The sequence below is a fragment of the Acomys russatus genome, chromosome 27, assembly GCF_903995435.1.
Source record: "Acomys russatus chromosome 27, mAcoRus1.1, whole genome shotgun sequence".
NCBI lineage: Eukaryota > Metazoa > Chordata > Mammalia > Rodentia > Muridae > Acomys > Acomys russatus.
The window spans coordinates 7,786,541-7,798,651 of NC_067163.1; the positions used below are offsets into that span (position 1 = coordinate 7,786,541).

The 12,111-nt window shown below is 50.9% G+C and overlaps 1 protein-coding gene across 1 annotated transcript in view; it reads right to left on the bottom strand.

Moving 5' to 3' along the window:
- Rasa3 (RAS p21 protein activator 3) overlaps positions 1-12,111 on the bottom strand; it is a 112,723-nt gene that overhangs the window by 40,149 nt on the left and 60,463 nt on the right. The window contains exons 3-4 of the mRNA XM_051169963.1: positions 11,124-11,227; positions 2,127-2,221 (exon numbers count right to left, since the gene is read on the bottom strand). Of these exons, the coding sequence (XP_051025920.1) occupies positions 2,127-2,221; positions 11,124-11,227 (199 nt within the window). The remainder of the gene's footprint in view (positions 1-2,126; positions 2,222-11,123; positions 11,228-12,111) is intronic.

Here is a 12,111-nt window from a genome sequence, read left to right on the forward strand (position 1 = left end):
TCTATGGATGACGTTTGATTGGTTGAAAAGCGTTCTGGAGATGGGTAGTGGCAGGGTACTACCACACAATGACATTGAATTTTACTTAGCAATGGTTAAGGTGGCAAGTTTTATGTGTGTTTTCAATCAGCTTTTGTTTTTGTTTTGAAACAGGGTTTCTCTGTGTAGCCTTGGCTGTCCTGGAACTGGGTCTGTAGACCAGGCAGGTCTCACACTCACAGATACTCACCTGCTTCTGCCTCCCAAGCGCTGGGATTAAAGGTGTGCGCAACTACTGCCCAGAGAGATGTGTGTTTTACCACACTAAAAAAAAAGCTGAACAGGAACCAGGCATAGTGGCGCACACCTTTAATCCCAGCACTCGGGAGGCAGAGGCAGGATCTCTGTGAGTTCAAGGTCAGCCTGGTCTACAAAGTGAGTCTAGGACAGCCAAGGCTACACAAAGAAACCAAAGGGGAAAAAAAACTGCTGAACAGAGTACATGTGCATGCACTTGTGTGTGTGTGTGTATGTGTGTGTGTGTGTGGTGTGAGTTCTTGCAAGATCAGACATAGTAAGTGCACAGTCATGTGATATGTATCAGCCACACTAGGAACCACAAGGCCCTCCCATCTCTCGATAGGAAAAAGGTAACACCCAACCTTCCCGGCCACGTCCCCTGGGCACCTCTGTTCGCAGCTTCCTGTGCATCTGCACCCATTTAAAAATTAAACAACTAGTTAAAAAGCAGGAACCGAGAAATGTCACACTTGTCAATGAACTCTTAAGCCGAGGGAAACCATGCCCCAGAGGGATCTCTGCAGCTCTGTGGAGGTGCTGAGGTGACCGTGGTCTTGGGAGTCTCAGGAGGAACAGACCTGAAACCCCTATAGCAATGGAGAAGCTCCCTGGGCCGGGGGTGGAGAGGATGGCAACTGGCTGCAGAAGGTCTCTGCTTTCCCACTAGGGCACCGCCATGGCTTCTGTCAGTGACCAGTGTGTTCTTCAGCTCCCACCTTGGGAGGCCAGGGAACTGTCCCTCCAGGGCTGACACTTCCACAGGCCCATTTGCAGCCTGGTTATGTGGTTCTCCTTGGTTCCTTCCTTTCTCTTGTGAGGCTCTCACTGCCAACTCTATGGATGACATTTGACCTTGACAAGGAAACCCTTGGCCCGTGCACAGAAAACCCAGGCTGAGGAGGGGAAACCTTGAGGGTGTGGGGCAGGCAGGCTAGCCTGGCCTGTGGTCCTTGAGGGACACATGGCTCAGAGCTTCCCTGGTTAGCTCTGCTAAATTTACAGCCCAGGTCTTTGCGACATGTCTGCTTTGTGGACTTTTCCCAGACTCTGCCTTCTTGGTATAAGAAGAGCATAAATCCTCATATCCCACCATGTAGCTAGCACTGCTAAGCTCCATGTAAGTCTCCTCAGCCTACAAAATCCCCGCTCTACAGGTGAGAAACTGAGGTTTGCAGAGGCTGGCCACCTGGTGGGTTCTGATTGACCCAGCTTCCAGGCATGACATGTCCACAGCAGGCCACCCACAAAGTGAAAGATCGTGCCAGCATTCTTTACCTAGAATAGGGGCTCATGACAGTCCCACAGTCATGAACAGGTTTGTGCCCCGGACGAGTGACCCCCTGCTGCATCCTCTCCTATGGGCAAGTCCAAGAGTGACCATGCTAAGGATGTAGCCATGCCAGGCTCTAGTGTTTTACATTGCTTCTCAAGGGTCACACATAGCAGGCCTGCTTACCAAGCCCACATAATCTCTCTGTCCCTGTAATCTGGGTACACAGTCCCAGAGGGCAAATTATGCAGGTCAGCCATGGGGAAGGCGTGAGGTGATGGAACGTGGAGGCTGGCTAGTTCCTGTGGCTCAGCTGCCCTCACCCAGCATAGCAGAACACAGCCGCGACCCAAAGATACTCTGTGCTCTCTTTGCCTGCTCTGTGCCACCTCCCCTTCCCACCTTCTGTGTTTTTGAAGCTGCTTCCATCTGCCCGGCAAAGTGTGCCAACAACCAGAGCAGCAAACACGAGCATCAGGCAGGCCCGAGGAGCCTGATCATGGAGAAAACACAGCATGCAGGCGCTGCGGAGTCTGCAGCTTATCTCACCACTGCCCGACACTCCTGCGAGCCTCACCTGCACCTCCGAGTCAGCATCCACATGCTGTAGCTGGAACCATGTGTCCCTGTTGTGGTACCTCTGCAAGTCTTCCTTCTGGATGGCCACCTTGCCTGGGACACAAAAAGAGAGTAAAGGCTGTGGAGGAGGAGCCGTGGGGACACAGGGGTGGGGGTGGGGAGGCGGAGGTCAAGGAGGTGGGGTCCCTACAAGGTTAAGACATGGATAGTCCACATTTCAGAACACACTTCACGATGGCTTCGGCCAAGGCTCCAGACTTGCCTGTTGGTGTAACAGCACTTCCTGCAAGCTAGACGGCACAGGAGCCAGTCCTCACAAATAAGCACTCTTCCACCCTGCCTGCTTCCTCAGTTGCTGCAGCAAGCAGGCACTAAGAGAAAGGGGTCAGCCTGTTTTCCGTCATTAATAGCCTACCAGGCCCCCAGGCAGCAGATCAGGCTGCCCTACTACCTCCTGGCTGCTGTCCTTCCCGCAAAAACATAGACGGGAACAAAACACGCTTTATAAGTTTGTGATAATGTGTGTCTACTAATAAAAGCTGTAGAATGGAACACAAATGTGCATCTTTAATTTACATATCATGTGGCATGTATGCGTATGGCACGTGGTCATGCTCATGCGCCTGAAGGGCAGTGGTTGTCACAAGGGCCTTCCTCCCCTCCCCCACCTGCTGGGCACTCCTTTGATTTTTTTCCACTATGGGGTCCTGAGGCCTCTGGCCACTAAAAGCAGCTACTATGTGGCTCTTGCAAAACAGACCTTTACCCTACAGGAGAGCTGACTTTCTTTTTTTTTAAGTCTCTTGTGAATAAGCCACATGAAACAAAAGTTTCATAGATTGAGCTTTTGTCTATGAAGAAGAATAAAGAATCTTTGGGTTCTGTGCTCAGCACACTGCACAGGAGGCTAGCCTCTGAAGTGTGAAGCTCTCACCATTATGTCTTTGCTACGCAAGGCTTTCATGGGCTGGCTGACACCGGCGGACGGAGTGCTGGGCATATGTCACCCTCCGTCCTGAGCCATAGATGTCACTATGAGCATTTGTCGTTAGATGTACTTCATTCAGCTTTTACAAAATGCGAGACACGCAGAAGGGTGAAGGAACCAAGGGGCACCTCTCTCCTGGGCTCTAGCTCCCACAAGGAGGTGCCTGTCAATAGCTCCTTCTTGTTCTCCCAGCTGTGAAATGGATTAGGTCTCCTCAAAGCAGGCGGTGGTAAAATGAGGCTACCCCACCTCCCCATCTGCCCAAAGCCATCTTTTTCTTTTTGTTGTGACACAGTCGGGGGGGGGAGTGCGGCTTGTCAGATAGGAGCACCCTGCCTCCCTCCCCCCAGCCACAGAACCACCACTCACATCAGCTTCTGTACAGAGAGGCTCTCACTTCAAGAACTTGGTTAGAACGCCTCAGGTAAGCCAGAACACCTGCCACCCACACTGCTGACCGGGGCGCGGTAGGTAATGCGCCAATTTAGGAAAAAACCAGTGAGTTCAGTTCATGGTACGCGCCTGCTGTGGCCCACGCTTTGTAAGTAGCAGATCCAACCAAAGCCTCGTCCATCTCTAAGGCAGAGCAACTCGTGTGTGTCTTGGTAAATTTTCCCTAACTGTGGATGTCTCCAGTGGGACTATTTTGTGAGACATACACTTACTTTGGTATATGAGGCAAACACTGGTAGAAATGTGGTGATGCAGCTGGAGTTTCAATTATAATATTTTACACTTTCTGGTGTGCCTGGCCTGTGCCTCAGTGAGGTGGGGTCTTGTCTTTTCATGTTTCGCCTGTTACCCCCTCCTCTTTCGGAGCTTCTGCTGAAATTGACCTCATTTTGTTCTTCTAGAACACACACAACTGGGTCCCCCAAGCCCTTTCCCTTCTTGATAAGAGAAACCTGTCACCTGGGGGTGGGGGTGCCCATTCCTCCTAGCCTGAAACCTAGAGGCCATCGGGTCAGTCACTGGGGGGTGGTGGTGAGGGCCTATAGATGTCTCATTATGTGTCTGAGGTCCTGACAGCAACACCTCTGATACCTCAGGAGTACCCAAGAACGAAAACCAGCAGTGCTAGATCCTGAGAGGAGCCCCATGCCCACAACCTCAGAGATAAACCAAAAATCTTCAGACACCAGATCCTAGAAAGCCTTCTGTGCCTCAGAAAGCACCCCAAACCTGAGAGTAGCATCAAATCCTGACCCTCAGTGCCTCTGGGAGATCCCCAAATCCTCAAGCACCCCTTTAGTAGAGAGGCTGGTAGTAAAGGCCTGTTGGGAAGAACTGGCTTCTAGGGTGTGAGTATTTCACATTTAGAAGGGGAAGCACTCTACTGTCTACTGGACTCGGGGGCCGAGAGCCCAGAGCTGTGCGGAAGCCATGAGTCAGGAAGGAATCGGCCTAAAAGCAAGGACAGCGGTCACAGGAAACAGACACAGATGAAACCCAGTCAATGTCACTGTGATCAAAAGGGGACGCTTTCACAGCAGGCCTTCTTAGCCTGTGCCTGTGAGCCATGGTCCAGGGGAGTCCCTGGGAAGAACCAGATTCCAAGCTACGAGTGAGCTGCCAGCAGAGCAGCCCAGGCCCAACACTCCCAGGAGACTGCAGCCAAGGACATAACCCTGAGAACGCCTGAAATCCGTAGCTAAGTCCTGATACAGTCAGAACAGCAGATGGTGCCACGGCAAGTTCCCCGACAGGGAGTTTTCACATGCAGTACATGCCCAGCTACAGGAAAACCACCTGCCCTAGCTTCCTGCCTTGGTAAAACACCTGAGTTAACAACATTCATTCATTCATGGACACCACGACCCACTTTTCCCTCAGCATGTTTGAGATGCACATGGCTTGTTGGAGCTCAGGAACACTCCTGGTTTTGTCTCTCTCCGGGTGACACTCAAACAGTAGGCTGGCTGTGGCAGATGTGGGGTTCTCCCACCCTTTTCTGGTGGAAGCCACAGCTGACTCGGGCATATGAAACAATCAGAGAAAAACAGCCCTCCTGCCCCCCCCAACCCCCCCCCATGAGGCAATCTTCCCACCAGCTTCCACTATTCCTGTAAAAAAAGTAAAACAGGCTGGGGAATAGTGCGGTTGGCAGAGTGGCTGCCTAACATGCGTGCGGCCCTAGAGTCTGTCTCTGGCATCCCATAAGCCAGGCACGGCAGTGCACCTCAGCACTCAGGCACGGAGGGCAGAAAGGCCAGAAGTTCAAGTTCATCAGCTGCGCAGCGAGTTTGAGGTTGTGCTAAATGAGACCTTGTTTAGGAAAAGAGGAAAGAGAAGACAAAGAAAACAAAGCACCAACAAAATCCACCGGCGTACAAGTGTGCCCCACAAACAGCACCTCTGGGAGCTCGGGGGTTCTCTGGGTCAGGGTTGGACTGGCCTATGTAGGAGAGGAAAGTACGAGAACAGCCTACAGCAAAGAGCAGGAAACGCCCACCACACAGACACACAGAGATCTGAGGAGGAGGAAGGATGAAGAGCACAGTCCTCATGAGGGGTGCCCAGGAAAGGGAGGTGGAGCCTGGCCACCCCCAGATCTCCCAAGAACAAAGTCAAAATAGTCTTCAAACTGGGGCCCTATAAAGTATCCCAAGTAATTCACATCCATTTCTAATAATGTAATGCTACTGATGAAAAAACCAGGATGCTCTTGCTGATTTTGAAAGTGAAAATCTGGCTCCTAGGTCACTTCAGCTCCCCAGGCGCACAGCAGCTCAGGTAGCCCTGGGCGCTCCGAATAGCACCCCACTAGTGACTTACACATGTAGAGCTGCCGCCAGACAGATGTACAATGCTTCGAGCATCACATCCCCTTCAGACAGAGACTCATCAGGACACAGGTCTTTGTGTGTCTTGCTCCCCTCACCTGGACTTCAGTCTAGGCTTGGGACATAAGGTGAGTACAGAAATTCCAGATCCTCGTCCACTCAACCAACTTCACTCATTTTCTTTACCCCATGCCAAATCCATGATATTGTTGGTTGGACATAGTTTTTTTTTTTTTTTTTAATCAGATGTCCAAACCACGTCATGCTAACAGGGACAAGCAACCAGTCACCCTGACAGGGACAGGCTGGAATGTAGGGGACTGAGTTCTAGGGCGGCTCTCAGTTGGTACCATCTGGTGGCCATGTGACAGTCTAATTGTCTGAAGAACTTCAGATCAACATGCCTCCGCGTCCCCGAAGGAAGGTACGGGAGGCCACAGACGCCAAATGGACACTGAGACGTTCCACTCAGAGAAAATGAAGGGAAGCAAGATGGGAAATGAAAGGTCTGTCCTAGGAATTACGATTGCACAAAATAATCTCTACGAATAAGAGAGGGAGTGGAGGAAAGGTGTCCTTGAGGGCTGGCACCACTAGGACCCTGAGCAGCAAACTCGCCGACCTGGTTGGCAATGAGCCCTCCACAAATGCCTGCAAAACGTCTAAATAAATTAAGGAACAACACAATGTACAAAATCCAGATGTGCAGGGCTGGAAAAGCACTATAGGCATGACTGGCGTCTCTAGTTTACACTTCCTTTACGTGCTTAAAGATAACGTGAGTGTCTACATATGCACAACTCTAATCGTGTTTATGCATGCCCATGGCACACTGACCATATGCCAAGGGCACACCTAAGGAACACAGAAAATAACCACATCCCTGTCTACAGACATCTTACAGACACGGAACACAGACAGACACACAGGCAAGTAACCCTGACATCAGATGTGGAGGAGCTCTAGGGACGATGAGACAGAGAAGGGACTAAGACAAGCCATAAGAGAAAAAAGCAGTATGAAGAGCAAGTGAGAGAGAAAGCGTGTGCAGGGGTAGGCATGAGAAATGGTGTGGGGTATGCGTGCGGAGTGGCTGAGCTGCCCGTGCGCGCGTGGAGAGGGAGGCTGGGTGTGAAAAGCAAGCTGAGGACTGGTATGACGGACAAAGTGGGGTAGGGGGCGGTGGAGTAAGACGTGAGCGCTAAGAGGGTATGAAGGAGTAAGGGGTCAGGTGTGAGGAAAGAGATGAAATGCAGGTGAAGAGGCGTGGATGAGTTCAGCCATGGACGGCAAGGTGAGGTCTGGTGTGATGAGGAAGGTGAGATGCGCGCACAGAGTGAGGTAAGGGGGGTAAGCGGAGGGAGGCAGTCTGTGTGAGGACTGTAGCGTGCAGGGGTGAGGGAAGGTGGGTACAGCGGAGGGAGGCAGTCTGTGTGAGGACTGTAGCGTGCAGGGGTGAGGGAAGGTGGGTACAGCGGAGGGAGGCAGTCTGTGTGAGGACTGTAGCGTACAGAGTGAGGTAAGGTGGGTACAGCGGAGGGAGGCAGTCTGTGTGAGGACTGTAGTGTGCAGGGGTGAGGGAAGGTGGGTACAGCGGAGGGAGGCAGTCTGTGTGAGGACTGTAGCGTGCAGGGGTGAGGTAAGGTGGGTACAGCGGAGGGAGGTAGTCTGTGTGAGGACTGTAGTGTGCAGGGGTGAGGTAAGGTGGGTACAGTGGAGGGAGGCAGTCTGTGTGAGGACTGTAGTGTGCAGGGGTGAGGTAAGGTGGGTACAGCGGAGGGAGGCAGTCTGTGTGAGGACTGTAGCGTGCAGGGGTGAGGTAAGGTGGGTACAGCGGAGGGAGGTAGTCTGTGTGAGGACTGTAGTGTGCAGGGGTGAGGTAAGGTGGGTACAGCGGAGGGAGGCAGTCTGTGTGAGGACTGTAGTGTGCAGGGGTGAGGTAAGGTGGGTACAGCGGAGGGAGGCAGTCTGTGTGAGGACTGTAGTGTGCAGGGGTGAGGTGCAGGGCGGCGTGGGGATGGCATGAAGGTGTTAAGGGCAAAGTGAGATGAGGAATGAAGGAATGTGAAGGGTGGAATGAGGTAATGGAGGTGACATATAGTAGAAGTGAAAACAAGTGTGAGGGTGTGAGGAGTATGAAGCCGGTGTGAGCAGTGACTATGACGCTGAGTGTGAGGCATCTGTAAGGTTCAGACTCAAGGAGCAAGGTGAGATCTCTGTGAAAGGAGCGGAGTTGACGTGGGACCTAAGGGAGGAGGTGAGGCTGGCATGAAGGGCAAAGGTGAGGGGTGAAGTACAGAGGGGGGTGATTGCTGATGAGAAGGGAAAGCAGTAAGGACAAGGCGAAAGCGAGGTGTGAGGGCCATGGTGAGGTCTGGTGTGAGGACGAGGTTAAGTGGACATGAAAAACAAGTGAGAGACGTATGGTGATCCGAATGAAAATGGCCCGTAGGGGAGTCAGGCGATGGTGGCGCACACCTTTAACCCCAGCACTCTGGAAGCAGAGGTAGGCGGATCGCTGTGAGTTCGAGGCCAGCCTGGTCTACAAAGCGAGTCCAGACAGCCAAGGCTACACAGAGAAACCCTGTATCAAAAAAAAAAAAAAAAAAAAGTGGAGGGGAAAAAAAAAGAAAGAAAAAGAAAACAAAGTCTGAATGATTGGTTCTCAGTAGAATTGTTTGGGGAGGGATTAGGTGGTGTGGCCTTGTTGGAGGAAATACGTCACCAGAGGTGGGCTCTGAGGTTCAAAAGGTCCACACCAGACCCAGTCTTAGGCTCTCTGCTCCTCTTTCTCTCTCTCTCTCTCCCTCTCTCTATGCCTACAACTTTTGGGTAAGATGTAAGCTCCCAGCTACTGCTCCAGTGCCATGCCTGCCTGACACTATGCTCACTACGATGACGATATTGGGTTAACCCTCTGAAACTGTAAGAGAGTCCCCAATTCAATGCTTTCCTTTCTAAGAGTTGCCTTGGGCTGGGTGGCGCATGCCTTTAATCCCAGCACTCGGGAGGCAGAGGCAGAGGCAGGTGGATCGCTGTGGGTTGGAGGCCAGGCTGGTCTACAAAAGTGAGTCCAGGATAGCCAAGGCTACAGAGAGAAACCCTGACTTTTTTTTTTTTTACTATTTTTTTTAATTTTTAATTTTAATTTTATTAATTTATCCAGATTGCAACTCAATTGTTATCCCATCACTTGTATCCTCCTATTCCTCCCTCCCTCCCGCTTTCACCCTATTCCCCTCCCCTAGGTCTATGACCGAGGGGTACCTCCTCCCCCACTATATGGTCATAGGCTATCAAGTCTCATCTTGGTAGCCTGCTTATTCTTTCTTTGAGTGCCATCAGGCCTCCCCACAAAGGGGAGGTGGTCAAATATGGAGCATCAGAGTTCATGTCAAAGTCAGTCCCTGCTCTCCACATAACTGTGGAGAATGTCCTGTCCATTGGGTAGATGAGAGTAGGGGTTCGATGTTCACCACTTTGGAAAGCTGTCTGGCGATTTCTCAGGAAACTGGGAATAGGGCTTCCTCAAGACCCAGCTATTCCACTCCTTGAAATATACCCAGAAAATGTTCTACCACACAACAAGGACATATGCTCAACCATGTTCATAGCAGCCTTACTCATAATAGCCAGAACCTGGAAACAGCCTAAATGCCCCTCAGCTGAAGAATGGATAAAGAAACTATGGTACATTTACACTATGGAATACTACTCAACTATTAAAAACAAGGAAATCCTGAAATTTGTCGACAAATGGATGGGACTAGAAACAATCATAACGAGTGAGTTAACCTAGAAGCAGAAAGACTCACATGGAGAAACTCTGTCTTGAAAAACAAAAAACCAAACAAAAAAAGAGGTGTCTTGGTCACAGCATCTCCTCACAGCAACAGGACAGTGACAAAGACACGGTATGAAGGATACAGAGTGAGGCTGAGTATGAGAAGTGTATGAAGTCAGATGTGAGTTCTGAGGTAAGACGGGTGTAAGAGATACAGTAAAATGGTAAAGTCTGAGGTGAGGAGGAAGGTAAGGTGGCACGTGAAGGCTAAAGGTAGGTGGAACAGAAGAGCCGAGGTGCTGTGGAGAGGTGGGGTAAGGAGTGTGGAAGCGAGGGTGAAATGGTTGTGACGGGTGAAGGGAGACAGATGAGGGGTGAAAAATGATGGGGTAGGAGCCCCGAGCACGAAGCTGAGTATGAAGTAAGTGATGGCAGAAGTGGGGGATGTCCCTCCCACTTCCAGGCCAAACCCCAGTTTTATTGGCATGTACCCACCAAGCCTCTGGCTGAAAGGCTCAGGGCTCCCATGCGTCCGGGCTTAGGTTGGTGTCCTCTGGCCTTCAGCAGTATTATCCCTGGCATCCCCGTGACTTGTTCATCTTAACTAATATGGGGCCTCTGACAACACAGAGGAAGCCAGGCACTTCCTACTTGAACAATGCAGTTCAGACAGCAGTGACACCCTCTGCCCCTGTAGTGGGGGAACTCTGGTCCTACGCCATTACCGCTCTCCTACTTTGGATAATCTTGGATTAGAGAGAGTACCAGAATAGTACCTACCCTTTGGCCTGTTCCATAACCTACACTCCTCGTATAACTGTGTCTCCGGAGAATATCAGGATTGAAGCCACGGGGAAACTGAGGCTCAGAGACACAAGGGGTTAACATGGACTTCAAACACGTCTGACTGGCCCTGAACCCTCTTGGTGGCCTTTTTTTTTTTTTTTAAATCCCTACCACTATGCTGGGGTTAGGGATGAGAGCGGCCTAGAGTTAGTGAAGAAGAAAGGTTCACAGCCCATACTGCCCTGCGGCACCCTGGGAAGAAGCTCTTGACATGTGGGGACATATGGGGACATGTGGGGACATGCTATATGGTGGGCTTTAAAGTGCTGCTCAGAAGGTCCTGATCAACACGTTCCAGACATGAGATTCCAGCATCGAGCTCTCCTGCACACTGTGAGGCCAAAAGGCAGGACGATGCAGAGACCACACACGCCAGGCCAGGCCACCCTGGCAAGCCACCAAGCCACTCCCATCAGGAGTGACTCAGAGCCATACAGTCTTTTCCAGGACGGCTTCAAATTAAACGTTAATCTCCCTCTCCTAGTCATGAGGGCAGCAGGTGCTTAGGAGAGATTTCCCGTTTCTCCCAGCATGAGATCCTGTTTGTAGAAGGGAGAAAGCATCCGTTTCCATACCTACCATTCAAGTACCTACCTATGATGGAATCCCTTCGGAAAACGTCTCTATCAAAAATGTAAAAAGACAGGTGACGAAAGCTCCGAGGGATTTCACAGTAAAAGTCCTCTCCATAAAAGGGGCTAGACAAACAAACAAAATGCACATGGTTAGAATATATGTGGCTGAGTCCTCTCAAAAACTGACATGTCCAGGGAAATCAGAAAGCTCACTAGCAGGGAGCTGGGGGGCCCTGTCTTTAACAAGTCTCCAGCGCCAACCTCAGGATTGTTGCTGTGACCTGATCATAGCTGACAGGAGGGTGGCTACACTCACACACTGATGCATCCAAAGGAAAACACACAGTGAAGTCTCAGATACAGGCCTTTCGCCCAGAGACCTGGCTGCGCTTGGGTCTCCCATGCAAGGGGCCTGGCCCCGGAGCTGACTCCCACTGCTCTCAAGGTTCGTCAGGTCCCTCGTGAGTCACCCCGCAGCTGCAGCAGGCCCTCCAAATGGAAACTTGAAATAAACCGAAGTTCTAGTTAAAGGGGCAGAAAGCCAGAGGGCTTTGTCACTAAACAAACTTCCTATTGTTGTGGGCTAGGACAAACTGGCTCACGACACTAGGAAGACGACACTGGACCTGGGGAACTGTTTAGGAAGTCCAGCGATGACTTCAGCACAGACACGGGGGGGGGGGGCAGTGCGCCGCAATCAGAGAAAGTGGCGGAGAGCACACGAGGGGAGGGCCAGTGGCATTCACGTGTCACTTACTCAACATCACACACAAAACGAACTCAAAACAGATCATACACCAAACCTAAGGGCTCAAAGTGTCAAATGCTCAGAAATACATGGGAGCAAAGCTATGACCTAGAGTTAGGTAAAGATTTCTTAAATATGATATCATAAGAAAGACTGATTTTTTTTTTTTAAAAAAAATGGTTAAGACCATTAAAACGTAAAACATTAATTTAAGATGTCTAGGCTGGGGACTGGACAGATGGCCCAGTGTTTAAAAGCA